Source organism: Bombus bifarius, unplaced genomic scaffold (assembly GCF_011952205.1).
Source record: "Bombus bifarius isolate JDL3187 unplaced genomic scaffold, Bbif_JDL3187 scf7180000009200, whole genome shotgun sequence".
Classification (NCBI taxonomy): Eukaryota; Metazoa; Arthropoda; class Insecta; order Hymenoptera; family Apidae; genus Bombus; species Bombus bifarius.
The window spans coordinates 3,646,694-3,674,080 of NW_022884965.1; the positions used below are offsets into that span (position 1 = coordinate 3,646,694).

General features: G+C 30.6%; 6 protein-coding genes across 12 annotated transcripts; 3 read left to right on the top strand and 3 right to left on the bottom strand.

The window, feature by feature from the left end:
* Window positions 1-396: 396 nt before the first annotated feature.
* LOC117214505 (merlin) lies at window positions 397-5,527 on the top strand. 5 transcript variants are annotated; one of them, XM_033460667.1, is made up of 10 exons: window positions 401-683; window positions 860-953; window positions 1,037-1,166; window positions 1,250-1,455; window positions 1,530-1,757; window positions 1,836-2,045; window positions 2,148-2,254; window positions 2,781-2,910; window positions 2,985-3,320; window positions 3,644-5,527. In XM_033460667.1, exons 1-10 carry the CDS (start codon window positions 652-654, stop codon window positions 4,019-4,021), a joined length of 1,851 nt encoding a protein of 616 aa, XP_033316558.1. In that variant the 5' UTR covers window positions 401-651; the 3' UTR covers window positions 4,022-5,527. The 5 variants fall into 5 exon arrangements, with proteins under 5 accessions (XP_033316555.1, XP_033316556.1, XP_033316557.1 ...); XM_033460668.1 differs by having other exon boundaries at window positions 402-683; window positions 847-953; XM_033460664.1 differs by having other exon boundaries at window positions 397-683; window positions 1,836-2,254.
* Window positions 5,528-6,169: 642 nt separating this feature from the next.
* LOC117214507 (peroxisome assembly protein 12) lies at window positions 6,170-8,323 on the bottom strand. 2 transcript variants are annotated; one of them, XM_033460670.1, is made up of 6 exons: window positions 7,974-8,323; window positions 7,508-7,616; window positions 7,240-7,451; window positions 6,797-7,165; window positions 6,614-6,699; window positions 6,170-6,543 (listed from the first exon to the last, which is right to left on the bottom strand). In XM_033460670.1, exons 1-6 carry the CDS (start codon window positions 8,091-8,093, stop codon window positions 6,432-6,434), a joined length of 1,008 nt encoding a protein of 335 aa, XP_033316561.1. In that variant the 5' UTR covers window positions 8,094-8,323; the 3' UTR covers window positions 6,170-6,431. The 2 variants fall into 2 exon arrangements, with proteins under 2 accessions (XP_033316561.1, XP_033316562.1); XM_033460671.1 differs by having other exon boundaries at window positions 7,240-7,436; window positions 7,974-8,317.
* A 652-nt stretch (window positions 8,324-8,975) lies between these two features.
* LOC117214506 (transcriptional adapter 3-A) lies at window positions 8,976-11,028 on the top strand. The gene is made up of 2 exons (XM_033460669.1): window positions 8,976-9,429; window positions 9,513-11,028. The coding sequence occupies exon 2, from the start codon at window positions 9,541-9,543 to the stop codon at window positions 10,918-10,920; it is 1,380 nt and encodes a 459-aa protein (XP_033316560.1). The 5' UTR covers window positions 8,976-9,429; window positions 9,513-9,540; the 3' UTR covers window positions 10,921-11,028.
* Window positions 11,029-11,257: 229 nt separating this feature from the next.
* LOC117214509 (ATP synthase lipid-binding protein, mitochondrial) lies at window positions 11,258-14,239 on the bottom strand. Its single transcript, XM_033460672.1, has 5 exons — window positions 14,088-14,239; window positions 13,544-13,626; window positions 13,355-13,456; window positions 12,395-12,515; window positions 11,258-12,026 (listed from the first exon to the last, which is right to left on the bottom strand). The coding sequence occupies exons 2-5, from the start codon at window positions 13,589-13,591 to the stop codon at window positions 11,863-11,865; spliced, it is 435 nt and encodes a 144-aa protein (XP_033316563.1). The 5' UTR covers window positions 13,592-13,626; window positions 14,088-14,239; the 3' UTR covers window positions 11,258-11,862.
* A 2,358-nt stretch (window positions 14,240-16,597) lies between these two features.
* LOC117214287 (solute carrier family 25 member 40-like) lies at window positions 16,598-18,730 on the bottom strand. Its single transcript, XM_033460267.1, has 8 exons — window positions 18,574-18,730; window positions 18,140-18,322; window positions 17,886-18,052; window positions 17,667-17,801; window positions 17,432-17,597; window positions 17,160-17,356; window positions 17,000-17,081; window positions 16,598-16,910 (listed from the first exon to the last, which is right to left on the bottom strand). The coding sequence occupies exons 2-8, from the start codon at window positions 18,255-18,257 to the stop codon at window positions 16,669-16,671; spliced, it is 1,107 nt and encodes a 368-aa protein (XP_033316158.1). The 5' UTR covers window positions 18,258-18,322; window positions 18,574-18,730; the 3' UTR covers window positions 16,598-16,668.
* A 1,171-nt stretch (window positions 18,731-19,901) lies between these two features.
* LOC117214190 (ras-related protein Rab-11A) lies at window positions 19,902-26,883 on the top strand. 2 transcript variants are annotated; one of them, XM_033460067.1, is made up of 6 exons: window positions 19,902-20,048; window positions 20,129-20,230; window positions 21,976-22,171; window positions 22,343-22,617; window positions 23,087-23,243; window positions 25,031-26,883. In XM_033460067.1, the coding sequence occupies exons 2-5, from the start codon at window positions 20,191-20,193 to the stop codon at window positions 23,221-23,223; spliced, it is 648 nt and encodes a 215-aa protein (XP_033315958.1). In that variant the 5' UTR covers window positions 19,902-20,048; window positions 20,129-20,190; the 3' UTR covers window positions 23,224-23,243; window positions 25,031-26,883. The 2 variants fall into 2 exon arrangements, with proteins under 2 accessions (XP_033315958.1, XP_033315959.1); XM_033460068.1 differs by having other exon boundaries at window positions 19,903-20,048; window positions 20,146-20,230.
* Window positions 26,884-27,387: the final 504 nt, after the last annotated feature.

Genomic DNA, 27,387 nt, shown 5'->3' on the forward strand with positions numbered 1-27,387 from the left:
CCTTACATAAATTACTATTCTTCTGAGCATTATTAGACTAATCAATTCAAATAAATCGCTAATAAAATAATAAAAGTAAATAACAAATTACTATTATTATCAATATAAAATATAATAAAATTTTTAATTCATAATCAACTGTTATCGTTATCGATTATTAACTTTATGGCAGTTCGACCTTAGCCACCGAAATTTCAACATTACCGATAGTGTAGATCTCTTCAAAAAGAGAAAAATTATATCAAATTTATACTATTCTATTCCCTTTTCTAACGTCGTCCTTAAAAATATTATTCCAAATAAATGACATTTATAAAGAATTAAAATGAAACCGCGATATCGATCAATTGATGTTGCAGATTTTAAACTATCGAAAAACAAAATGTTAGATTATCTAGACTGTCAGTATAGTCACTGTCTCGAGCGAAGTTACTCGAATTGGCTAAAATTGGTGGAATAAACTGTTTCAAAAGGCGGAGAGATTAGTTTATGTATCGCTATCAATTCTGCTGCTGTTTTTTTTTCTCTCCGAAAATAAAGTTTGGAAAAAAGGCCAACGGAATGTGATTTAACAAGGAAATCCACGGTTCGAGAGATCGTTACGCTGTTCCACGGGAATTCGAGTGGATCGAATCGTTATTACGTGTTTCAATGTATTTCGTCAATATGTTGCGAATGCGTAGGTAAGGTTATCTATCATTCATATTTTTTCTGGATTATTTTGAACAATATGAGAAACGGTTAAAGCCGAGCAAAGCCCCGCAGAATAATCTTAGGTGCTTTCGTTCTTTTTTTCTTCCATTTTTTTTGCGATATTGATTACCCTTCTTCTTTCGTGATGTTGAGTGAACATAATGAGGAGTAAAATGCCACCATTTCGAAGGAAAAAGTCTGGAAAATCTTTCCCCGTTAAAGTCTGTACCCTGGACGCTGAACTCGAATTCAGTTTGGAGGTTAGTTTCTACTTAAATTACTTGGTTACTTTGTTACTGTCAAATATCATGCGAACAACTACTTTAGGCTATTTACATTACAGTGGAGATCAACGGGAAGAGATCTGTTCGATTTGGTCTGTCGTACAATAGGATTAAGAGAAACGTGGTATTTTGGACTCCAGTATGAAGATGCTAAAGGATTTATATCTTGGTTAAAATTGGACAAAAAAGGTGGAATATTAAATCCATTGATCATAGGCTAATTTGCTTCATAAATCATACTTTATTAATGCTTTGATAAACTTATATTTTAGTACAAGATCAGTGTATTTCTCAGCAACCTACGACACCTTTTATGTTTCTGGCAAAGTTCTATCCCGAGGATGTTGCTGAAGAATTGGTGCAAGAAGTAACACAACACTTGTTCTTCCTGCAAGTGAAACAGGCCATCCTTTCAATGGATATTTATTGTCCACCAGAGGCATCTGTTCTGTTAGCTTCTTATGCAGTTCAAGCGAAGGTGATTGTACCTCCAGTTATCTTTTTAAAATAAACATTTTTACTTGTACTAATCTGTGACCTCAAACGTTATAGTATGGAGACTATGATGAAGTATCATACCGTCCAGGAATGCTCGCTAGCGAGGATTTGTTGCCACAGAGAGTTATCGATCAGTATCAGATGACGCCTGAAATGTGGGAAGATAGAATAAAAATTTGGTATGCTGATCATCGTGGAATGTCAAGAGATGAAGCAGAAATGGAATATCTAAAAATTGCTCAAGATCTTGATATGTATGGAGTAAATTATTTCCCTATTAGTGTAAGTGCAATAACATTTTGTAGATAAAATAAAATTTTTATTGTAAAAGTATTTTTATTCAGCAATATAAATTATTAGAATAAAAAAGAAACTGACCTTTGGTTGGGAGTCACGGCCTTGGGACTGAACATTTACGAGAAGGAGAACAAGCTGGCACCGAAAACAACATTCACGTGGTCGGAGATACGACACATCAGTTTTGATGACAAGAAGTTCGTAATAAAGCCGGTGGAGAAAACGTCGCCGAACTTCGTGTTCTTCTCGCAGAAAGTTCGGATGAATAAACTGGTAAAAAAACAGTCAGATGTTGGCAGCTGGGTGAAGGGTTTGATAGCTTTAGGATTCGACGAACAAAACAATGACAAAGCTGCTCACATATTATTTGTTAAGATCCTGGACCTGTGTATTGGCAACCACGATCTGTTTATGAGGAGACGCAAACCTGATTCTATGGAGGTGCAACAGATGAAAGCACAGGCCAAAGAGGAGAAGTCGAGGTACGTTTTCACACATATATATTTCGCGAAATGTTGCTTAAATTTTCATTGCTTTTTAATACAACTTTAATGCAATGTTAAATATATATGATATTCTTTCTATTATAAATTAAATTCTTATAATTTGACTGCAGCTTGTGAACTGGAATGTTTTATTAACTAAAAATGAAAAAATAAGTTTGACATTTTTTTGATGAATTATAAAAGATGTATCTAATAATTGTATGCATGAAAAGTTTATGTATATTTCACTATAACAGTATCCTAATTAACCTCTATTTCTCTTTTCTTTTTGTTGTTTTATATTATTTTATAGGAACTGAGAAATAATTAAATAGATGTTTAAAAAGGTTAGTATATTTATTTAAACATTTAAAAGTGGAACATCTTCAAAGGAATCATGTAAATACTTTCTAAAGGTATTTTTTAATGGATAAGTAATTACTACTATATTATATTACTATATTAACTTATTATTTTTTAAACAATGTATAACTTTTACTCTGTAATAATATTGTTTTGTTAGGAGACAAATCGAGAGAAATAAACTGGCACGAGAAAAACAACTCAGAGAAGCAGCAGAAAGGGAAAAGGCTGCTATGGAGCAACGTCTTCTGCAGTATCAGGAAGAAATTCGTCTAGCAAACGAAGCACTTGTAAGACATCATAAGTAACTTTGTATTACTGTAATACCTAAAAATTATCTTTAAAAAATTTCGTATTATTATAGAGAAGGTCTGAAGAAACTGCAGATTTACTAGCAGAGAAAAGTCGCGTGGCTGAAGAGGAGGCCATGCTATTAAGTCAGAAGGCTTCAGAGGCAGAACAGGAGATCACACGTATACGATTGAATAATATGAAGACCGAAGAGGAAAAGGTTCACCTAGAACGAAAGACCAGAGAGGCAGAGTTGCTTACAGAAAGGCTGGTACAAGAATCAGAGCGAAGAGCAGCAGAAGCAGAAAAATTAAAAGATGAACTGCTGCGTGCACGAATTGCTGAAAAGGAAGCAAAGGAAAAACTGTTGGAATTCCTCAGCAGAAACGCTTATACTGCTACTATAGCTGTATGCATCCAAATCATAGGAATAATTAATAGACTCTGGATCTTTATGCAAATTTATATTTTTATGAATATAAGTTAAAAAATGAAACCTAGGTAGATAATTACCTTATTTACTAGATATTATAAGGAGTACTGTATTTTGGACATTTTTATATATTTTTATATATTATGTTCATTCTGTGCATTTTTGTACCTCTTAAATTCTTCATAAATGCATAAAAATCAGCAGTCTAATAATTAAATATAATTTATAAAGTTAGAATGAAATATAGTTTTATTTCATTCATATAATTAAAATTAATATTTCTCTTAATATTTTCATAGCCTGTGCCAAATCTATTCCCATCGACACAAGTACTTCCGTCAGATTTGCAAGCGGATCTTCAGACACTGCAATTGGATACTGAACCTCTGCCAGCTGACCTAACTTCATATGATCTAATTGCCGATGGAGACGTCGATCAGCTCTCCCTGGAAATAGAGAAAGAAAGAGTCGATTACTGGGAAAAGAGCAAACACTTGCAAGAGCAACTTAGAGAATTGCGTACAGAGATAGAAGTTATGAAAGTCGGAGAGAAACAGTGCGAGTTAGATCAATTACATGAAGAACAAGTGCGACTCGGTGAGAATAAGTATAGTACGTTAAAGAAAGTGAAGTCTGGGTCCACCAAGGCCAGAGTTGCGTTCTTCGAAGAATTGTAGTTGATGTGTTCTTAAGAGATTGAAAAATTGAACGGACGCTTTATGGAGAGGAGATGAAACGAATATGCGATTGGGTATGAAATTTTTGAATCTCAGACACGTACGTATGTATACGTTCTAGAATACTGAAACGTACGCTTTCTGTTGTAGCAGTTTGATTTACCCTCTAATATTAACAATATCGATATAATTAGTAAATCATACTTAAAGCGCAGTAAAATTGTCCCTCTTGCTTGAACTTATATTTGTTTCTATCCCCTATGTATCTTTACCTATTTTGTCGTGTTAACGTACAGTTTCTAATAATTTAGTAAGTCGATTAGTAGAATTTTGCATGAAGTACATACACAAAAATCAAAATTATTAGTAGAATTACTAGATATTAATGATTGTGTAGAAATAAGCAATTTTTGAAGTCGTATATTTTTTTTAAAGCTACGATAATTTCAAAATACTGCTCCCTTTTTTAAACTTCAGCATTCAGAAAGCATGTATTTCTTAATATTTTGTTAAATTTTAATAGAATTGGAATGAATTTTAATTCAATTTTAATACGTTTCAGTTATAATCTAGTATTATCATAATACATGCTTAGGTACTATTATTGTTACTATGTTAATACTCTTTAACGTGAAGTGATTGAATGTGCCTATAAGAATTTGCATCGTGCATCGCATGATTGGTAAAGGAGCTTATCGAAGACAGAGAAAACTGTATTAAAGCTGCAGTCTAGTCAAACAACTTGAGAAAGTGAACTAACTGGCGACCAGATTCTTCATTGGTAAAGGTACAAAAAGAAACAATAGAAAATCTACTTAATTTGAACAGTTATAAAACGCAATTGCTGCGAACAAAAAATGTGATTCTTAATGAAATTACGAAAGTAAACGAAAAATTCCAGTGGAATATTAATCATAATTTTAAAAGTCTGATAATGATACAAAAAAAATAACGTGTATACTCATACATCAGTATAAGCTTATTTTAACAAAATGGAGAGGATATTCTTTATGTAATTTTTACATAAGGAAAGTAGAAGCTTTTTATAATTGCAAATACGCGAGGAATTGTTTATATCAACATAAAATCTTTTGAGATAATAATGTATAATTAAGGTTTTAAGATTTGTATATATAAAAGAGTTAACATAAAATTTGATCAGTGTATGAGTATATATAGCGATATTCTCGTCTTTTTTTTTAGATAATCTATATGTAAGTGCAAATCATTGTTATTAATTTTTATGCCATGAAACGTAACTAACATAATTGATATACGGTTAGTTTGATTAGACTAGAGCGTTAGAACTTCTATGCATTATTAATCGTGGCCTTCGAAAAAAAAATGTTCCTATCAATGTAGTAAGAAAGTCAGTGTTCAAGTATTCTACTTAATTAAGTAGGGCTTTCCAAGCATTCTAAAATGTAACATATCCATCGATTATAATATAGAGACAAATGTATATAATACTTTCTGAACGAGAAAAGATTTTAATTTTTATATGAAGTAACGTATATATTGCATAATCCTATTTCCTCAACTCAAAACTTCCTTTATTATTCCTTGTTATAAAGTATACATAGATTAAATTTTTATAAGCAGATATATAGAATTACAAAAATGGGAAATTTTTTAATGTTTTGTGTATATATATACTTGAAATTAATATTTCATCACTTTCATAAATTTCTCTACGAAGTGTGTGCCATAATTTTTCATAATTACTTCAAATTGTAAGTTGGTAATATTCAATAAGATAAAGTAAGAAAAATTTTTTGGATTAGAAAACTTTTAAATTGATATCTACAATCGTAAGGGTGCCTTATACATTATTAATAAGTGAACAATACTCGAACACTGATTACTTGGTAATATGGAAGTACAGGAAAGGTAAATACTTATTATATTACCTCTTAGATAATGTTCTTATATTTTGCGAATCATTTTTATTCTTAGATTCTATATAGAGTGTCGAATATTCAGTATTGAAATATATTACATTCTTTAAGATGTTTTACCAAAAGTCTGGTGCGAGTGTTCAATCGAAACCGATGACTGGAACTTCCGGCGCCGTTGTCTGTGATTCAAGTACGCGAGTGTATTGGATGCTAATTAAAACCTTCAGCTGAAATCAGTATTTTTTCTACAATATAGAGGAATGTACCTGTAAATGTTATTCACAATTGCAATTATTCAATTAGTTTATTCCACGCCAGGGAACTTTTATTTTCATGAAACTCTCGTTGACATTGAAAGTTATGTTACAATACAATGAATGCATAAATATTTTCATTACGTTCGTATTGAAGGTGATTTTGTCCTATATAACAATGATAGTGCAAGCAATTTGAGAAATAACAATCTTTTATTTACATATACAATTTTTCTGATAAAATATGCACATTATTACTTAGCCTAAATACAAACGTATTAAGTCATCTTCTTTGGCAGGATAGTTTGTCACTGGACACTTTCTGTCTGTGCGTATCACAGGAAGAATGCATTGATAGCAGAATGCGTAACTGTGAAATGAAATATTTATGAATTACAATCTAAATTGGAACTTCTTACTTTTATAATGTTTACACATACCCAGATACTGAAAGTACTGTATGTATTCTGAGTGCTTTACGACAGATTGGACATATGCCTTTGTACTGCTTTGCTATTTCTGGAATCTAAAATAAATAAAAAAAATATTTTACATATAATTGCAGATTACACAGAGAAAGAACTTTAGTACATAGTTACAATTATTAATTATTATATTCTTGCCTTAGGAGGTGGTGGAATGGGTAATGACAGTAAGTTAGTTGAATAATGTTCTTGAGTCCACCATGATACAAATTGAAGGAAAAATGCTCCAAATTCAAAAGATGTAGTCACCATTCTTTGAAATATATCTACCCCATCACTAAGGCCAAAGGAATTGTTTCTAATCTTTCTTAATAGATCAGAAATACTAATTATTGGTTCTGGTTCTGCATATGTTAAAGTAATAGATAACAGCTTCAAAAGCGGGGAAGTATATGCAGATTTTCCAGAAATATAAACTATATAATTATACAGTACCATAAATTCATATATCATAAAAATTATCGCGTTTCCTTTGATAATGCAATTACAATACAATTTTTTCCATTTCTGCAATGAAAAGTAAGTTTAAGAATTATTTGAAAAAATAAATATAAATCAAAATTAAATATGTTAATAAATACCGATTTTGGAGCACATCCATCTAATTCTTCGAGTTTATATCTTTGACTTAACTGAGATAGTTTATTTTTTATATAAGGGAATACAACTGTTAATATCAAAGAAAGATGTTTTTGCTTGTTTGATAACTTGCTTTTAATTTTCGAATCTACTACAGTTATGCGTTTTAAACCATAAAATGTTTCAGAAAATGAAGCAGCTGGAATATATAGATCTTTTACAAATGAAAACTTCAACTTGTATAGATATTAATAAAAATGAGTCACTTACAATATTTATTCAAGTAATACCATTGAAGAATTGTATTGAAAATTAAATAGCCTTCATCTGTCCATCTAAGAAGATGACTGTATCTTTCAATATTGAATGATATGAGAAACTAAAATTTTATAAAAGCATTTAAAAAATTAATCTTTTATTGCGAGGAAGTAGATTATTATATATTAAATAACAATATATTATTCAATAAATTATTAAATAATTATACAATTATTAAATAATTATATTTAATGAAATTAATTTTATTTTCAAATTTAAATTTCAGACTTCCGGTTTGTTAATTTAAAAAAACGTAAGAATGTTAACTATTAATGCAATCAGAACATGATAGTTTATTATCGATTTTAATTTCACAAAAATGTAAAGTACTTTTTATTAATAACATAAAATTGAAACACTTAATTATAATTGAAATTATATTAAATTCTATTTTTGAAGATCAGTTAACCTAACCTACCGATAGAAATTTTTTAAAAGAAGGTTCGACAATGGACGATAATGATTCCTGTGCTATAATTTCAAAAATAGAAGGTTTTATAAATGCTGTTCCAGTTAAATGAGCTCCTTTTTCAGCCATTTTTGATTTTCCTTATTACACACTACTCTCTACTTTTTTCATTATTTATATAACGACCTATTACCCATGACGAGTAATTCTTAAAAACATGGATAATAAATTTATTGCAGATTAAAGCGAATGTATTATCATGTTAATTGACAATTATCATACAAATAATTTCGTAACATCATCAAGATTTAGCAATTTATATGTGTTGTATTGATTATAATCTATTTGATTATAAGTTAAACTTTATTTTGGAAATACAAAAAATACGTCGTAGGTGTATAATATGATTTATGAAAATGTTATAAATAGATATACGACATGTTCAATGAGTCAAGTCAAGAAATGTAAATAAAACCACGTGATTACAATCTAGAGGAAACTACAAATTAGAGAAAGCTATTTTTCCAGACATTAACCTCCTAAATGAAAAGATCTGATATATATTTATATTTTTATTTCTTTTTTTTTGGTTAGATTAAACAAATATATCAGATTTAGCAGTTCAGTTTAAACATTTTTTACATTAATATCAAATTATCCTCGTAATTATACTACACCAGCGACTAGCCAATAACTGAAAGTGTTGCATATACTATTGATCAATTATACATATATTTCTTTCTATTTGACTCTATCGACTTGACTCATTGAACAAACTATACTTGCTATAAATTTTAAATAAATCTATTTATGTTGAAAATAGTATTGGAAAAATTGTATTAAAAACATGTTACACAACAGTTTAATCAATTTATTTAAATTCTATTAAATTCAAGATTAAGTAATTGATCATTAAATCAAATTAATGTCAACCAATTAAAATGAATTGACACTACTAAAGTACCATTAAAGTGGTGGGGATAACAATGGTCAGTTATCAAGGGAAATTTTCGGTCAGTTGATGCTGTACAAAAACACGCTTTAGGTACATGTAAATAGAACAGTTGAGATAGTGCTGCTGTTTAATAGGAAAGGATCGTTTAGCGATTCGACTGACTATTCTCGTATCAGTTTCTTGAACATAAAGCAAAAAATAAAAATATTTTCTTTAATAAATTCTTGAGGGTAAGATCACTAACATCTTATGAGTTACAATTAGGTGACGTTGACTGCATATTTCATGCATTAGCCTACCAGCTGATCGGAGCGTTCATTGCGCGTACAACTTGTGGATGTTAACATAACCTAATAGCTTATGACACTTCAGAATTGTATATGTATAACGATTGAAAATTGGAAAGTTTAAACTAAAAAAGATAAAATCTTTTATGCAAAGTACAAAAACGTCTACTATGTGTTGAACTGAAAATGCATTTGAATGAAGAAGTTTATGCTTACAAGAAAGGTAGATAGAATTAGTCAACACAACAACCAAGCCTTACAAAGATGAGTATCTCCTAGTGAAATAATAGACGGAATCTTTTGAAGGCACTTGTGCAAAATTAAAATTGTAACCATGTCTGGAAAAGGAAAACAAAGTTCCAAAAAGGCGGTTGTCAAAGTGCGAGAAAGTGGGAAAACTGTACAGTCTTCTGCCCTTAACTCAGATACGACTTTGGAGAATACAGAGGCCACAAAGCCTTTATCTATTTTAAAAATTGCTGACAATAGCCGCCTTCTTCCAAGGTATAGTAGTATCCTGCAACGCAGTGTGGAAGAAGGTGTAGGAATGGAGGATCTTGATACGCTGCAGTTAGAACTAGAAATGCTTCTCTCCTCTGTAGTGGTGCGACACCGCATGCTTCAAGAAGAGATAACCAATTTGTCTTCAGTAGAGGAACGCAGAGACAAAAGGTCCAAAAGTGGGAAAGGCCTTTCTCTTCTGGATAAAAAGGTCAGAGAAGAAAAGTTCAAACCTAAAGAACTTAATGTTAAAACACAGTCTCCTCTACCTGCAAAACTGTTCAAGCAAAAAGCTGTTACCAGCTCAAACTCTCAAGTCATTCCAAATGTTCATGAAATTTCAAGAATTGAAGGTTCCAAATCTGAATCACCAAAGTTGCTCTTACCAAAAAATGATACTCCTAATAAATTCTGGGCATCTGTCGATCCATATTGCACAGACATTATGTCTGATGATATTAAATTACTAGAAGAATTAATTTGCACGCACAGTGACATTAGTGACTTTAAAAAAGTCCCCCCATTAGGTCGTCATTACAGTTTAATGTGGGCACATAATGATTTGTTGCAAGAAGAAGATGCAGGTAATCCAACTAGAGATAAAAAAAAAAATCGTTCTGACGTGTCTCTGTTAGTTGGAAAAAATGACAAAAAGGCACACAGTATAGCAGGACCTTTAACTCAGAGATTAGTCTCTGCCTTGCTTGAAGAAAATGTATATGTTGCAAATAATAACACAGATAACAAACTCTTTAGGGACAGTGATCCTCCAGTTTTAAGAGATCTTACTATTCAGAACTCTATTAATTTAGAATTAAGGATGCACAAAGAACTTGTAGAGCAAGGAATTTTAGAACCAGATGCACAAAAGAAGAATCAAGAGGACGACGAAATTTTGACTGAGATAAAACGGTGTCAACAGGAGCTTACTGCTCTTTCCAATCATAATGTAACACAGTTAAAAAGACTGTTGAGTTTAGCTCAGGAGGAAAGCAAACGGCAAGCGTTGAAGAGGAAAATTAGTACAGCGGATAACGAAGTGATAGAACACTACAAGAAACTTATACTAGCGAAACAAAGAAAAGTACCCTTAACAAAAAAAGAACAGGAGAAAGCGTGGTCGTGTCTTCGAGAGAGGGAAAACCTTTTGGACCAGTTGAATATGTTACCACACAACAACGTAGAACCTATAGGTTTCGGCACTACCAACTAAATGCAATTTTTTACTGTATTGTACAATATCGTGATAAAACTATGTATAAAAATTGAATAATATCAGTCTAATTTTTAAATCGAACGGTGTAACATTTATTTTAAAATATTTTCTTTGAATTATTTATTTTCTATTTCAACAATAGATTTGATTACTTAATTCTGCCAATATTAATCATTTTTATAGAGTTAATCTAGAGTAATATTCATACTGCCAGCCATTGCATAATTTAATAAAACTCTGATCTTCAGAATGAATTTCTACCAAAGAGAGAGTAATTATCTCTTTACTCTAATTATAATTAGAATCTAAGGATGAGGTTTAAATCGTTCATAGATTCAATAATAATGTTACGACAAGTGTTTATTCAATATCACTGTACAGTTTTCTTCGTCCAGTTACCTTCAATAACGTGCGCACGCGATGGCACAACAATGATGAACAATTTTCGGGGTAACAAAAATGTACTATGCTTAATATTTGATAACATTAAAAGTGATGGATATATGCGTATTATAATCTTGCAGGCAGGGCTGTCGTATTTTTTCTGTTTTCCATTCTTTAATAAACTTTTATGTAACGTTCTTAGTCGTTTCTCATTACACTGAAATATGTTATTGTAGTAATGTGAAGTTTTTACACTACAATGATATTACAGTAGACCATGAAATGATTACAAATCAGTTCGAAAGGCCCTGAAGGGGTGGAGGACGGTCCGATCGATGATCCAAATATACGTATACAGCCGCCATTTTTTTTCAGTTCATTGTCGTACCGTCGCATACCCCGTCGAACCGGATAATCGAGCATCTCTAATGATTTCATGACATCCCGTACACCAAATGCAACTACCGCTGCTTCCCTTGCAGGAATCAAAGAATGTTGCTTTGGCAGTGACGCACTAAAACTAGTAGTATTGTGTTTTTATGCGATTTTGGTGACTTAGAACGCGAACAAGAGCAAGAAAGCCATCATAAGACAGAAGAGACCCATGGCCTCGGACAGGGCAAAGCCCAGGATGGCGTATGAGAACAACTGCTGTTTGAGAGAGGGATTCCTGGCATAACCAACGATCAAAGAACCAAACACTGAACCAATTCCTGCACCTGAAATCAATAACAGTACATTTAAGTCTTTGTTTTATGATTAGTCAAAGGAATGAAACTTGTAATATAACTTTACTACTGCATGGAGGAATTGGGATCAAAAGGCAAATAATATAAGGAATGCTATCATCAAGCAAAAGAGGCCCATTGCTTCAGATAGAGCAAAGCCAAGGATAGCATAATTGAAAACTTGCTGCTTTAAGGATGGATTTCGGGCATAACCGATTATGAGGGATCCAAAAATCAAACCAACACCAATTCCTGGAATAGAAATTTGGGACTTTTTCTAATGAGAAATGTGAATATTAAATAAGGAATCATAATGGATTAGAATTTTTGTAATTGACGAAGATAAAGGATATACACACCTGATCCAGCGACTCCCACGGTGGCGGCACCAGCACCAATGAATTTCGCAGCAGAATCGATATCACGGCTGATTGCGGATGTCTGGAAACTACGCACAATCGAGGACTGCACCAGTGGAGACTACAAAATAATCATTCAAGTAATTAAAGAAAAAATTCTGTAAAATTAAAAAGAGAACAACATTTTAAGTATTTGAAAGTATTACAAGGTCAAGAAAGTTTAAATTTAATCTAAAGAATGTCATGTCCAGCAATAATTTCTACTATAGTGCTACATATATTACATAAAGTTGATCTACTTTTACCTCTAAAATAACATGCCTTACGTAACCTTTATGTTCATTGATTTTGCATGTGTAATCAATATTTTGATGCAATAAAGTAAATTTGGTTTATCATTTAGAATTAAAAAACACGTTTTGTTTTTTTAATACACAACACTCAATTTTGTTTTCAAGAAAACAATGAAAATATTAGTATCTTATTCGCAATTCCAGGTTATCAAATTTAATTCTATTGACAAAGAATATACCATTAAAATCATTTATTGCTTCAAGTCTTTTCATGATATCAATTGAAACTAAAAAAAAAATTATTGAACTAATCCATAACTGAAAAGATTCATATGCTAAAAGATAATTATTTCTAGTTATATCTTACATCCCTTAAATTCCTTATTTCAATCAATTAAATAATTCTATTCATAATAAATCCCAGTTTAATACAACTTTATATTTTCCATGACATAACTTTAAATTGCAACAGTACAGTTGAATAATTCAACACAGCTCAATGCCCCAGATGATATATGTCAATGAATTACCAAAAATGAACAAATTTATTTCACAAATCTTTTGTTTCTCTCTAAAAAGCAAAAAAGCTTGGACTTATGAAAATATAGCGGCTTATATAACCCGGTAACGGGAATAGGTTATGCAATGCTCAACGAAAAATATTTACAGCACTGATTGGAGTCTGGATCTGATTCTGTTGTATAGACTGGCTGTGATTCACTACGGCGCTGCTCAGCGGCCGAATGTAGTTCTTACTTCCAGCGAACAACTGAAAATCCGGTGTAAATTCTAAGATTGAAGATTATATAATAACGTGTAATATGAAATCAAACTGAGGATGACAAAATATACTCACGGCCGACCTGGTGACGATGGGTGCGATGAATTTAGTGCAAGCGTACATGATGACGTTTGAAGTGTGGCTGCTTTAAAGAGTATCTGAAACAAGGAACGTTTCGAAAAATCGAAGACCACGAGTTGCCACCAAGGTGTGCTGTAATGTAACCCGGTGGACACCAGCGAATGACTGGCCATGAGATAGGACGTACGTAGCTTAGTATTACGTAACATTCCTGATGGGGTCGTTATGTGAGATTCAGGAGTCAAAATTAACTCTAGTATCACAACTCGAGTATCGCCTAATTTCTGTTATTAGGAATAAAAGTAAAAACCACGAAGCAATGAATGGCCGACGAAAGAATACAAAATGGCCACTTCTCGTACTTTGCCTTCCGCTCGCTTAATTAATTTCTTCTTTGCGATTATCTAAGAACTTATAAATTATGATTCTTAATGATATTTTAGATTAAAATATGATATTGAAAAAATGATTAATGAGAAATTTTGAGAGTTTTTATTTTATTTTAAGCAATTTTGAGTTAACAGGAGGTCAGACTTACCAGAGTATAGTAAGAAGAGGCGGTAAGAAGACCCGGCCTTGGAATGTTCAGTTGATGAGAGACTAGTGAACGAATCGCTCGTTGAACGAACAATCTCCACTGAACGAACCGAACCGACTTTCGTGCAGTGACCTATTCACTACTTGCAACGCCTCGACTCTCGCCGAACACGATTATCGACCAACCGAATTTAGCCGAACGCTTCTGCGTCTGCAGTAACTAATAAATACATTTGCTATTATGTATTTCCAGAAATTTTCCAACTCCCAAACCTTTAAATGTTTTATATTAAAATTCGTATTATTTTTTATCGTTACTCTTTCTGATAAAATTTTCTAAACGTTGTATTGAAACAAAAAGATGGATGATTTTTAAATATCGACTAGTGTAAACACTCGTTTGATTCATATTTATGCTAGGGATTTTTTAGAATATGTCTATGGTGAAGATGTGATTGGTTACTATGAAATTGGACTAGAGGTTAAGATTATAAAGGTTATCTTTGCATAATATGTATGTATGCATTTTAGTGATTTGATCCAATTTTAACTATTTGATTTTCTGTCCCTCTTTATGAAATAGTGGAAAGTTTTAGAGATTTAATATTCTTTTACATTAATGCATTTAGTGTTCAAAATTTACCATAAAGGTTAGATTAGGTTTTGAATCTTTACAATTCCAATAATTTTTTAAATGGTAGAAATTTTTTCATCTACTCAAACATGTTTAAGTAAATTTGTTAAAACATAATCTAATCTTTTTGAACATTGAAGTAATTAATCCTTTCGCTTCGGGTGCCGCTAATAGGCGGCGCCGGCTAGATGACCTGTAGGTACGGATGCCGCTTATAGATGGCGACTACACGACGATCGGCACCCCATATATCAGGCTGTAGTCAATAATATATTTTTTCTTTACCGGCAGAAATTTTCTGTTGATTTTATTGATATATTGGATTAATCGACGAAAGCTTGATGTTGTACAAAGACCGCTAATCTTACATTCCATCGAAGAGAAGTCGGTTTGGTATAAAATCATATGTGCTCTGTAATTGTAAAACAAGCTACGTGCAAGACCTTATAATTTATAGCGGAAACTCAACAATTTTAGAAAGTGCAATCACGGGGATTGGAAAATCGGGAGCAATAGTTTTGTCCCTTTTGAAACCATACTTAGGAAAAGGTCACACAGTTTATCTAGATAACTTTTATTCGAGTCCAGCATTATTTAACTTTTTACATAATAATTATACCAATGTATGCGGGACCGTGAATAAAAGACGGCAAGGAATGCCGAAGTTTGAAGAGCATTTGAAAAAAGGAGAGGCATGTTTTCGTACATCAAATACTTTGTTAGCAATGAAATGGATAGACAAAAAAGAAGTTTATATGATTACCAGTATGCATACTGCAGATTTTGCAGCAGTATCTAGGTATGGAGAACAACAGAGTGTGCAGAAACCTGTGTGTGTTATAAGTTATAATAAGTCAATGGACATAATAGACAAAGTTGATATGGTTCTAAGCACTGTTAATTCAACTCATAAATAGTTGAAGTAGTACCGCAAATTTTTCTTCCACCTCATAGACATTTATGTGTGGAATGCATATTATGTTTATAAGTACAATTGACAAGAAACTATTTCCATGGCAAAATTTCAGTTAGGGTTAATAAAACAAATAATTGCAAAGTATCTGCACAATGTAGTTCAGCGTCAAAGCAGACCCATTGACAATCCAAAGAGGTTAACAGAGAGACATTTTCCCTCATTCTATGAGCCAAAAAATAAAAACCAAAAACGAAGATGTGTCATTTGTAGAAAAAATGATAAAAGATCCGAATCACGATATGAGTGTAAAGATTGCAATGTTGGCTTATGTATAGATCCTTGTTTCAAAATATATCATTCAGAATTATGTTACTAATCTTTACATATTAATATATTAACTAATTTACTTTTCATAATTAATTATATTAAACATTTTATCATAAAGTCTTGTAAATATGTAAATATGCAATATATTACCTGTAATTTTGTAAACCTTTTCATATTAAAGATGTAAATTATACTTATCATATTGGAGCAAAGATTGTTTTATTGTTTTATTCAGCAGAGTTGTTATTTAAGACTTAGGAAAACATTTATACAGCAATCATGCCACTGTGCGCATTTGTGGCGCGTGCCTCCGTACAGGCGGAGCACTTAGGCGGACTGGACTGCCGAAGCGAAAGGGTTAAACTAAAGAAATATATTTTTATGAAATGAGAACATTCTTTAATTTGGTGCTTTCTTAATAAAATGATAAGTACATTAATTTCTCAAGCTCTCATAATTGATTTCTTGTTTTTATGATAAAGTGAAACTTGAAAAGAAAAAGTTTAAAATCAAATAGTCAAAATTGGGAAAGTTACTAAATTGCATAATTACCTCTTCATTTTAATAGTCTTCAATTCTTAGTAATCTTCAATTACATAGCTTACTTTTCCTGTCAAATTTTTAAAATCTTGAATAAATTTTTAAATAAAATTTATTCGTCCTCTTTGAATATAATATATTATGATATAAAATATGACATGCACGTCATTCTACGCTTTTCCGCTTGTGTTTTAGAAGTTGTAAATCGTTCTCGTATTGAAGTATTTGGTTAGCATTGTATACTTGAAAGAATCGTTTCCCATGTTCAAATGTCGCAATCATAATCGCACAAGCTGGAGCTACTTTAATTACTCGCGGAATTAGTCCTGTAAATAATCCTCTCACTCCATTTTGCATATAAATTTTTTGTATTACAATCCACGTTCCGCCAATACGTCTAGGTTTATCTGTAATTCATATTCTCGTTAAAGAAAGATACAGATATGTGAAAGACATAGAGATATAAAAAGAAAGTGGAGAATGAAGCTTATAATACCTGAATAAATCTCTTTCTCACCCATTTCTATTTGTCTATGTGTCTTCACAACGTCAAATGGAATAGTTAAAAATGCGGCTATCTATAAAATCAATATGTATATAGTAGTTTTATATCTCTGTCATTATCATTAAAGTTAGAATATAAACAAGACACCCACAGATCCAGCTATAGCACCTGCTATGAAATTAAAAGTAAAAGTCTGTTGAGTCACTTGAAACTTTTGCTTTATAGTTTCGTAATTTAACCAGTAAATCGCACTAAAAGGTACATCACGTAGAAGAGTAGTAGTTAATCCCATCCATAAGCCAGGAACCCCATTATATTTTATAACAGTTTTCAATGCTTGAAGAATTTCTGAAAGAGATAGATATATTACATTATTATTATGCATAATTTATGATGTGAAGAATAATAAGCACAAAAAATTACCTGCATAACTTAATCTCTGAGATTGCATCTTTGTTCTAATTAACTCTAATGGGCTCACTAAGGTTGCAGCCCAAATCCGTGCTGTAGCCCCAGCCAACATAGGAATCCAGAATGGCTGTTCCATGGTAACTCCACTAACTTTTCTGTAGTTGTTATTATATTTATCCTATGAACATATGAATAATATTAGAAAATGGAGAAAGACTTAAATGAAGTTGAAGGGAAGTTTATATACCTTAAGATATAATCTTAACTGTTCATATGAAACAAAATACACTATGGTTGCAGGTACAGCTAGAACAAGAGTAGGACTTAAACCACTCCATAGTGAAAGAATACCTTCATTCTTGCTAATCTTCATAAAGGCATCCTATAAACGAATTATTCTATATTATTTAATTACTAGTTTTTATTATTGTTTAAATTTTAGCAGAAATTTTTATATGCGTCATACCACTGTGCCATTAAACTTTCCATTTCCTCTAGCCCATATTGGACCTTTCCCATTTAGACAAGGACATAAGTGATCCATTAAGCCATTACAATAAAGAAAACATTTGTTAGAGAGCATTGCTTTCTGCTGTGCTTGTAGTCTGATCTTAACTACATCCAAAGGAGTAACTATAAAAGAAAGTTTGTAATATTTTCTCTATAGAATTAATTTTTTTTTGTAAAAAATATGTTGTATTAGACAAGAGTAAATCTTACCAAAAATTGACGTAATAAAAGCACCTGTACAAGAAGCAACAATTTGTTGATATGGTCTGACTCGAAATCTTGGATCATCCAGATCCAAATCTGGAGGTATGCCGCTTAACTTATTCATTTCCAAATTTTATTTCCCTTCCACATTTAATAATATCTTTGTTTGTAAATCATTTTTTGATCATTCTAGAATTAAGAAGACAATAACATGTGTTTACTAATATGATGAAATAGTTGTTAATTTATCAGTTTCATGAGATTTTGTTACTATCCGAACGTAAATAATTTAAAAGAGTAAAAACAATTATATGTATTAAGTATTATGTGTAATTTTGTTAGAAATTATTAAAAAATTCTTAAAATAAAAATTAACAACGATGTTAGTATGGTTGATCTAAGTATGTATTAAAATTAATGACTGTCTTTCAATGACTTACCTTTTATTTGGTTCCAGCACATGGTCCTAATTCGTGCAACATTCGATTACATCATAAAATTACGACTTTGTATAGAAAACCATACTTGTAAGTCGGTCTGCAATTCATGAAAAAATAACATTGCACTGTATAGTCAACCATTCATTGGATGATTCTATGATTGGGAAGTCTAGGGTCATGTGACAAATTTAAAAAAAGTATCTATTAGATACTTGTACTTAGATTATTTTTAGCACTAATTGCGCTTTAATTACTGAGATATAAAATACATTAAAATTTATTTATTCAGAGAACAATAGAATGAAAATGAGATTTTAGTGAAATTTATCAATTCATTCAATCGTTCACTCGCTAGAATCGCTAGTGAGTTTGATTTTTGAGTTTTGAATTTAATATTTTTTCTCGTGATGATTTTTTCTCATCATATATATGTTTCTCTTAAAATTCATGAAAATTTCTAAATATATATATATATTAATTTTAAATTGAACAGAAAATAGCCAACAACAATTAAAATTTTGTTCACCAGTACTATATATTTAACTATTTAATGATTTGTTTTATCTTGGTTGGTGCTCACCTTTATTGAATATAGATAATAATTGTAATATTGGATTGAATACTAAATTCATTTACTTTTTACTAACATAGTATATTTAATATTTAATATTATTTATTTAATTATTTATTTAATATTTAATAAAGTATTTCAATTTCTTATGAAGGATATATATTTATATAGAAATAGAATAAATAGGTTATTTCTTAATTAAAATCCTTGATGTGTTCTAAACAAAGTTAAATGGTCCTTTTGAACCTCTAGGGGCTTTGATTTTTTTATTCTTAAATCTACTTTTTTCCTATACATAGGTAGTAACACAATAATATTGTTACAATAAGACAAATAAGATATTGATATAAATACAACATATAAATTTAAAATCTAGTACTAAATTTATACTGTTACTACAAAATAATATAGATAATAATAGAGATATATATATAAGTAGTATAATAGGTACTGATACAATAGGTATAAATATAAATAAGTATTAATATAGTATATAAACGTAGTATGTAAAACTTAATACCTAGAACGTAGATGAGTTTAATTGCTTCGCAGTGAATGAATTTATTAGTCAACCTAATAGAATAAGGAAATTTAAATATCCCGCGCGATTTAAATAGTATCATCGTCAAATATAAAGTCAAATTCAAGTGGTATCGTGTATCAAATACTTTCTATTCCAACGCTAATCTATAATAAATTTAATTTGTGATCAAAATCCGCGCATGCGTACAATCTGTACACATTGCGCATGTGTAATTTATCGGGTTTGGAGGGGCGTAGAAAGGAGGCCATATTGTACAGTTAAATTGAAAGAACGAAAATAATTATATCATCGTATAGTCGTGCTTGTTTCGTTTCATATTTTTTCTACCGTACATATCCACGTAGGTGTTGTACGTACGCCGTGAGTAGATAAACAGTGCGCAAAGTCTATTTGGTTGCTTCGACAATTTCATTTTTGTAAATAACTACAAGTTGTAGTAGTGTGTTCCGATATCTAGGTATCGTCCGTCAGTCTACTAAAGGGGTTTATTGCTCCAGACGAGATGGGCACTCGGGATGACGAATATGATTATTTATTTAAAGGTAAATCTCGATTCGACTCATCAACCTAACTTTACTATTTATTAGAGAAGTTTGGCGAAAATTTTTCCACGCATACATGTATACACATCCACATACACGTTCGTGAAGTACGCGTATACGTGTATGTATATATATATATATATATATACATATTTGTATGTGTGTGTATGTACTGTGTATACGTGTGTGCTGCTGCTATTCATTATGTATACACGTATACACGTACGATTTTGTATACGTATATGTGTGTATTCATTTTCTTTTTAATTATATAGTTTATTATTCTATAATTTGTATTATTTTATAATTGTTATTGTGTGATTATTTTATATATATATACATCGGTATGTTAGTTAAACATCACAGTTGTCATCATTCAGTAACATAACAGGTTCCGAAATAACGTCAAGTTTGAAACGATGATACGATTGACAGAAAGAGCATAGAATATCGAGGCTTAAACGATGACATCAGAGATGAAGTTTTCACATGTGAAAACTTGTCAAATGATTTTTGTCGGACGACGTGTTCGAAATTATCGAAGTTACAGTTAATCGAATGAGTCAACTATCTAAATCTATTTTTGTTTCGTGGCCAGTTACACCTTTGTGTATACCCTCGTTATCCGCGATTCGTGATTCATTTCTCTGAACAACTTATATGATTAAAGGGTCCTTAACAAAAGTGACCCTTGTGTTTATTATTTTCAGGGGAATAAAGAAATCTGGCAGTCTTAATTGTTGCTGAATAGATTTTTACCTTTTTTAGCAAAAATATTTACTATATTAGATTTTGGGTGTTATTTGCAATTATTAGACTGCAGAGTTTTATTCATTTATGGAAAATTTAAAGATCCAAAAATGTATAGAATGCAAATATGCAAGAATACATAAAGTATACAAAGTAGAGTATTTCTTATAATTTTTTATAGCCAAAATGAATCTCTATCTCACTTGCACTTTTTTAATTATGTTTCATAAAAATATAAATTTGCATTAAAATCTATAGTCTAGTAATTATATGACAGAAGAACATTATTCAATCGATGTTGGCATTGCACACTAGAACAAGAATAGCAAAATGACAATTTGTAATTTTTCATGGAAATTTTGTAAATTTACAATAATTTCTGTTTTGGGGATGTCAATGATTTTTGGTAAAGTTTGATTTTTTTTCTTATATGATATATCTTTCCATATAACTCCCTTTCTTTTTTAAACATTTGGTACCTTGTGCAAAGTTTATTTCATTTGTACAAATATCTATATTTTTATATAGACAAGAATGATATAATTAGAGAAGGATATAAATTAAATATTTGTGTAAATAGGAAGTATAACTAGAATAGGATGGAATATTTGTATAGACAAAGAGTACATAGAGTCTAACTTTGATTTCTTCATGTAGTATTATACAATTTTTATTTATATTTTAAATATTGGAAGTTTTGGTGTTAAATTATAGTGTTATGTAAATTATAAAGTTGTGGATTCTAAATAAAATTATTTTTGAGGTAAGGTATTTCCAAATTAGGTAAAGATTAATATCTAAAGAAATTAATTTTATTGCACTGTATGATGATACTATTCTGGTCTAATCATCATTGTTTCTTAAATTAATTAAAAGATTTTTTCTTTATAATTACATAAATGAATTAATAAAATACTAATTGTACAAAACAAAATACGTAAATTTTTATTTTACCATTTTGATTTATTTAATAAAGTATTTTTTTGTTATTACAGTTGTTCTTATTGGTGATTCTGGTGTAGGAAAAAGTAATCTTTTGTCAAGATTTACGAGAAATGAATTCAACTTGGAATCAAAGTCGACTATAGGAGTTGAATTTGCTACGCGTAGTATACAAGTAGATGGAAAAACTATTAAAGCTCAGATTTGGGACACAGCAGGACAAGAGCGTTATCGTGCTATTACATCTGCGTAAGTTGAAGAAATAACAGTATTCTTTTCTAAATCATTAATGTGTTTTAAATTCAAATCTTTCATGTTCTTTATCAACATAATATATTTCATGAAACTTAAATGTTATCAAAATAATTATACTTATTTTAATACAATAAATAGTAATTTTATCTGGATGAAAATTCCTAGGTACTATCGTGGTGCGGTTGGGGCTCTGCTGGTGTACGATATCGCGAAGCATTTGACGTACGAAAATGTAGAGAGATGGTTACGAGAATTGCGGGACCATGCTGATCAAAACATCGTTATTATGTTGGTGGGAAATAAATCTGACTTAAGGCATCTACGTGCGGTTCCAACCGACGAGGCGAAAGCGTTCGCGGAGAGAAACGGCCTCTCTTTTATTGAAACTTCTGCTTTAGATTCTACAAATGTTGAAACAGCATTTCAAAATATATTAACAGGTAAACTTACTGCTAAACTTATTCCTAAAGTAAAAATTAACTGAGATATATAATATTATATTTATATATTTATATTTTATATTTATATTTATATTTATATACATAAAATATTCAGTTTAAAGCGAGAAAAATCACGAAGAACATCATAATAATACCTTAAAAGTAGTTAATAAATTTACAGATCCTTTAAAATATATTTCTGCTTCAATTCCACTCATTTAATTAAATTTGTAGAAACAGGAATTTCTATAAACATTCATAATCAATTTGTGATTATATTGCATTTAATAGAAATTGCAATTAACCAATGAGATTTCTTTTCTTTCCAAGGGACTTCTTTCTATCTCTACATAGTATTTGTTTTGGAAGTAATTGCTGCAGTATTTTTTGCTAAATGGAAGTAACATTGCAGCGATTTGATACATGCGTTCTTAAAGTTAGATGATGATAGAGTATTTGATTATTACAGAAATCTACAGAATCGTATCGCAGAAACAGATACGCGACCCACCCGAAGGTGATACAATCCGGCCACAAAACGTAGAACCCATCGACGTGAAGCCAACAATGAACTCAGAGGGAATGCGCAAGCAGTGCTGCCAGTGACTCACCTTGCTGCTTAAAATGTGTGTACACGCAAATACAGTATCAATATCACGAGAGTACACTCAAATAATACCAACTTTCTAAGAGAAAAAAATTTAGTCTATGGTCCAGTAAAAAGAAACAAAAGTGAAAAAAAGAAATGAGAAAGTTTCTGGAATAATTCTTTGTACGATAGCATAGTTTTAATATAAGAAAACTATGATTAGTTAATTATAAATATTAAGTTGATTTGTAAATTGAGTTAATTTTAACATACATCAAAATTAAATACTACTAAAGACACTTTTATTATGTATTTTTTCTTCCATGATGATTGTTACTAATTGACTAGTTTTATTATTGTATAGTTACACATTTTGATATATTCAAAGTTCTAAGATTTTATTGTTTACAGAATAAGAGTAACACTTCTCACTTTGTCATAAAGAAAATTATTAATTAGAGAAGAAAATAAACGTAGAACACATTCACGCTGTACTTATCTAAAATTTATGTTTTATAGAAATATCTAAGATAATACATCCTAAGATTTATTCATATTTCAATTACACTAAAATTTATTTTTTTATATTTATGAAAGTGGAAAACGTTTTTTTATGAATACTTATCAATGTCAGAAGATCGACGAATAATAAAGCTTCACAATTGTAAGTTTCGAGGGTTTGTTTTATATTAAATTTTACTTAACGTAACAGAAGCCGTTCATTTTCGTCAGTATTATTTTTTAAATGTTTTATTGCACGTACTCTGAATATATATACATATGTAACACGTAGTCTGTAAAAATGTTAATTTTTAAAAGATTCTTACGGACTGATAAGAGCTTTAAATTGTAACATTTCAAAACATGGATTACGTGTAATCGAATGTATGGGAACTTATACGTGTATAAAAAAGCCATTTCATATCTTTTTTTTACATGTAAACAAATGCTGAGACATAATGCATTTCATTAGAGTAGTACTAGTGTGTAACTTTCAGATAAATAAATATTTCTTTTGATTATTGAGATGTACTTTTCAAATTTTTACAAAACATTTTTCTCGTGTACATTTGCCCACTATATAAAATATTTTTCATATAATAAATAAAACTACGAGTAGATTTATGTTTATTTAAATTCGATTATTTAATCTTTATTAAATTCATCCTTTATACAATTTTCTGCTTATTCCTATTGTATTATGAAAACTTGAAAATTCAATCTTAAAACAATAAATTGTAATGAAAATTAGTCATTGAATCATTCATCAATTTATGTTTTTGAGATTCATCATTAATGAGTGAAGACAAATAAAAAATTTTATACCAATCATTATTGTCTGCTGTGACAATAATGAATTATATTAAGAATTTATAAATTATTATTTTTCTATTGTTTAAGCATACACTATTTAAAATCTAATTATATCCCTGTGATACCTAAAAGGTATTAAATGCTAATAAAATAGTTTAGTAAAAGTTACTTATATTGTTTAATATATGTAAATTTACAATCATGTTAAAGAGAACAAAGTAGGAGAAAAGATTTATAGAAATTTCAAATGTGTTTATACATATTTTTTATTTGCTACAGTTTAACTTGAAATAAACACTAGTTCGATGAAATAAATCAAGATTTTTCATAGAAGAATAGCATATCCCTAAAAGTAAACACATCAAGATATTGAACATTTTCTAACATAATTCTTATTCTCTCTACTGGCATAAGAATTGCAATGTATCATTTGCACATGGTATAAGACCACATTAATCTTTAAATGTGATTGCATATAATAACTGCGATTATGTACCTTTGTGTTTGCAGAAGGACATACAAAGAGGCAGAGGGAAAAAGAAAAGTGGTCGACGGTAAACGTAACAGGTGCAAACAGTACAAGAATCAAGACTATTTACGAATATAAGTATACACTGATTACTGGTTTCCCAAATAATCCGGCGTTCTGGATGCAAAATAGACTGTTTTTTGGCTCCGTTATTTTATGGAAGCGAATATTAATAGTAGTACTTAAAAGAAAACATCGGTACAATTTTGCTCTCAACAGTCGCTTCAATTCGATTGAAACATATTACTATTACTGCTGTTATTATTACTGCTACTACTAATATTACTACTACTACTACTATTACTATTACTACTACTATTACTATTATTATTATTATCACCACTACTAGTATCAACGTCGCCACCATCAGTATCATTAAATCAGCCTTTTTTGACCATGGAACAAACAAATTTTTATTATTATTTGTATGCTTTAGTTGAAAATGTAATAGGAAAGATTGATATCATAGACTCCTCAAGTTCCTTCAGATTATTTGGGAAATGAATGATGAGAATCGGGGAAAATATAGCGACACGTATATACAATAGCTGGATACGTTGGAGTAAAGAATACCATAGACACGATCATACAACCCAAAAATACATCATCAGAAATATTTACGAAGGACGAAGATATGCATATGCACTAATTCTGTCCCCAAAATTCATCCTGCCTCTCTCCCTTCCTCTCTAATCTCTCGCCACTATCTTTATCTCTGATATGTTACAATAAGTCAGTGTTGTATTACTGCTTCTTTATAATACATATGTTATTCTACTTGACACGTAGAAGCGAACGGTTTATAAACGTTACACAAAAGAAATGTGTCTGAAATACTTGGTCGCATCTTGGAGGGGTGCATACTTTGTGAGTCACAGGGATGAAAAGAGTGTACCATGGGTGTCGAAAGTGATGATCTTCATAAAGGAATTCCCAAAGTGTACTAAAAAGTGCAAGTGAATGTTCACAATTAATTATAGATTAACAACTATATATTCTTCCATAAGTGAGCTGAGTAAGAGATTGTACGAGCAAATTAGTCACCTGAAATTATATCCACAGTGCATCAACTTGATGACAAAGATTGGATCGAAAGATGCAAGCAATAATTATTTGTTAAGTAGCAAAGTATTAGTATTAATATCTTTTTGGTTTTTGATCTTACGACTGATGATGTATCATTATTCCAAAATTTGGCCGAATGTTTCAGAGACAGTCTATATTATAACACAAGTGAAGTCTTGCAGTTTAAGTATACAGGTGCACGATTATAGAAGAAGACAAATAAGAGAACAAGATAGAAGAAGCTTAACGAGAGCAACTGAGGAAGAAAACAAAAAATGAAAAAAAAAAAAAGAATTAAATCGGACTTGAAACACTTTTATTGTTGCTCACTCTCTGCTTTCGAATTTGCACCGTAGCGTTGACCTTGAAATACGATAAGCAGCTTATCCATTTTTTAAACAAACAAAAGAACACTTTCTCCGAAGGTATTCTTTTTTTCCAAGTGGAAAAAAGCTGAGAAGTAAGAGAACTGAAAGAACGAAGGAAGAATTGAAATTTTGGCACAGGAATTAACGAATTCAAATTTTGACGCGTATCATAAAAGTGATAATACACGAAAGTACACTATTTGCGAGATTATATCGTACTTTCTAGGCGTCTAATAATTATCGCTTCGATGTGTGTAGCCGCAATGTAATCTGTTATCGTTACAAGTCCTCGTTGTATCTTGATGAATAAATAGAGAGTGAGTAAAACGTTGAAATATTGAAATGTCTACACCTCGCTGTATTATGCGAGGACATTGATGGTTCGTGCAATAGTAATCATACCAAGAAAACGATAAAACGAGCACACAGAACCGGTTATAGGGAACTATAACATTATTCTTTTCTTTTCTTTTTAATTTGAAAAATATCATTAACACGTTGATTGCCACAGCGATCATCGGTGATCGACGTTACTAATCCTTTTTTTAAATAAGATAAATTTCATGGACTAATAAGTTATCAACAATGTGAATGATTTGGATAATATTATCAGAAGAAAGTGTAAATACTATATAATATCTGCAAAAATTAAATTTTATGGTGTAGTATATTTCAATCAAGCTTCTAGACAAAATATGAAAAATGACGTGGCAGTCAACGTGTTAACAAATACAGGAAGTCTTGGAAATATAATTTATGCTTTTCCGAGAGCGCTATTTATTAGTAAAATAATTATCTCTTTTATCGCAATTTACCTGGTAAATTGCAATAAGTAATAGAGATAACTACCAGTAGTGTTCCGGTAAAAGTGTGAATTTTATTTAAAATACTTCTCTTTAAATAAA